This window comes from Malurus melanocephalus, unplaced genomic scaffold (genome assembly GCF_030028575.1).
Source record: "Malurus melanocephalus ecotype Western Australia unplaced genomic scaffold, MMel_1.1 scaffold_228, whole genome shotgun sequence".
In the NCBI taxonomy this organism is placed as follows: domain Eukaryota; kingdom Metazoa; phylum Chordata; class Aves; order Passeriformes; family Maluridae; genus Malurus; species Malurus melanocephalus.
The window spans coordinates 559,814-562,155 of record NW_026623460.1 but is presented as its reverse complement, the minus strand read 5'-3'; the positions used below and the strand labels follow the sequence as shown (position 1 = coordinate 562,155).

Here is a 2,342-nt window from a genome sequence, read left to right as displayed (position 1 = left end):
TGCAGGGCGGAGGTGACTTTGTCTTATACCAGAATTCAACTGCTTCTCATCATTAATATCTGCAGTATCTGAAGGGAGGGTGCCAAGAGCAGGGATCCAGGCTCTTTTTGGTGGTACCAAACAACAGGACAAGAGACAATAGGCAGAAACTGATGCACAGGAATTTCCACGCGAATATGAGGAAGAACTTTTTTACTGTGGAGTTGACTGCACACTGGGACAGGCTACYCAGAGGGGCTGTGGAGTTTCCCTCTCTGGAGATATTCAAGAACCATCTGRACACAATTCTGTGCAATGTGCTTTAGGACGACCCTGCTTGAGCAGGGAGGTTGGACCAGATGACCCACTGTGGTCCCTTCCAAACTGACCCATTCTGTGATTCTGTGAACTCCGGTGAAAACAATACAATGTGACCTCAATGCAGGTCATAAGCAATCAAACAGGCTCAGGCTTTAAAAAGCTGTAAACTTTTGGGCAGCTAAATTAATTAAGAAATAAGTCCTAAGTCTTGCAAGCTTCTCAGCTTGCTTAAAAGAATGAATGTTCCAGATTCCGGGCAGTTTTTCTGGCCATCATGAATAAACATTGTAAGAGTTGGGTCCATCTGGCTACGCAGATGCTGTCACATGAAGCTTCAGCCCACGTGTGCACTTCCAAAGTGGAGGCATGCATCCCTTTGCCAGTGAGCTTAAATCTTTATCAGCCAAATGGAAAGAAGGGGAATAGATTGGCAGCAGGGATGTAAGGGGTAGGGGAAGAAAGAGTGCACATGAGCATGCATGTGTGCAAGTGAACCTTTGCATAGAAAGAAAATCTGCTTATCACTTGAGACAGCAGTGCAGCCCAGCTTGGTGCATGAGAAGTCATGTAGGTAATAAAGTCAGGAAAGAAAAGAACAAAAAAATTGAGACATTAATTTACCAGGTGTGAGTACAGTGCTCTTAAACTGACTACATTGCTTCTACTTCTAWATAAGCTCAGTAGATTCTGTATAGCACTTCTAACACAGATCTGCAGGGTGACATTTGCTCTATCCACCTTTTCTGTGGGACATGCGTGCAAGCAATTGTGTGGGGAAAAAATTCATTTCAGATATCCTACACTGAACGAGAGGAGCAGAAGCAAAGGAAACACCTGGAACCCAAGAGTCTTCTYGAGAAGGAATTAGTTTAATCATGGACACCTTAATTAGAGGGAATTACTTCTATAAAAATCTCACATTTTATGAGTATTTCTTATATTGCATAAGAAAAACAAGGTCTAAAAATTTAAAACAGCATTGCAGTTATATATGAAAGGCCACTCTGGTGCTAGTAAGGGTTTCCCCTCACAGTTTAGCATTAAGTTGTGAAAGCATCTTCTCAAGCTTCATTGCTAGAGCCATGTTTCCTTTAATCCTCAATTTTCCAGACATGAAGGCCAGAGTTGGCTTTAGTTTACCTAAAAAGAAGAAACGGAACAATCAGAATATGAAAGGAATTGGAGAAAGCCTGTGAACAGGAAAATACAATGCCACTACAGTGAAATTCTAGCACTGTATTGCTACCAAGTCCTGTAAAAGCAGTGAACAGAGCAGTGCTCAAAGATGTGCAGAATACAAGTCCAACACGGTGGAAGAATACTTTCTGAAGATACATTTGCTGCTAAAACRTCAGTACCTGGTTAAGAAWACCAGTGTAAGCTTTTGCACTCTTCCTGTTCACACAACACAAGAGTGCAGAAAAATCCAAGCAGTTCTGGCCTGCACTTTCCCTTGAGYCGCAAGAAGCCAAAAGCTCCTCYAAACCCAGACCACAAAGCAAGAGGCCTCTCTACTCCTCCACAAGGAGAGGCTTTTCTGGGCACCAGAACCCACATCCCCCCTGACAAAGGCCTTTGTCCCTCACCTGTGAACATTTTCACAAAGTCAGTACTCGACATGCTCATAACCACATCAGCTGCCACAGGAGGCTTCCCAAAGCCAGCGCTGCCACCCTTGCTCTTCAGGTCAATGTACCAAGTGCCCCCACCATCACCTGGATGAGAGGGAAGCAAGGTGAGAAGGCAGCAAAGAGCRCCGCGCCCTCGGTGTCACCCCTGTCACACAGCCACAGCCGCGTCCCTCTGGAGCAGCTCCACGGCAGGCTGCACAGCGGTTGATGCTCYGAGAGATGTCACCTCTTGTCCCCCATGACACCCCAAGCACCACAGGCAGGAGAGCCCCAAGGCCGTGCTTTGCTCACTGAGCTGCTGGCAGCTGGCGCTTGTCCCGTGCCCCCAGGAGTGGCCTGTTTGTGGCCACACTGTGCCTGTCTGTGGCCACACTGCCTGTCTGTGGCCACTCCGTGCCTGTCTGTGGCCAC

General features: G+C 46.6%; 1 protein-coding gene across 1 annotated transcript in view; it reads right to left on the bottom strand.

The window, feature by feature from the left end:
- Positions 1–1,125: 1,125 nt before the first annotated feature.
- Positions 1,126–2,342, bottom strand: part of HSDL2 (hydroxysteroid dehydrogenase like 2) — an 18,047-nt gene continuing 16,830 nt past the window's right edge. Inside the window, exons 10-11 of the mRNA XM_057374543.1 lie at positions 1,887–2,015; positions 1,126–1,440 (exon numbers count right to left, since the gene is read on the bottom strand). Coding sequence (XP_057230526.1) covers positions 1,328–1,440; positions 1,887–2,015 — 242 coding nt within the window. The 3' untranslated portion in view covers positions 1,126–1,327. The remainder of the gene's footprint in view (positions 1,441–1,886; positions 2,016–2,342) is intronic.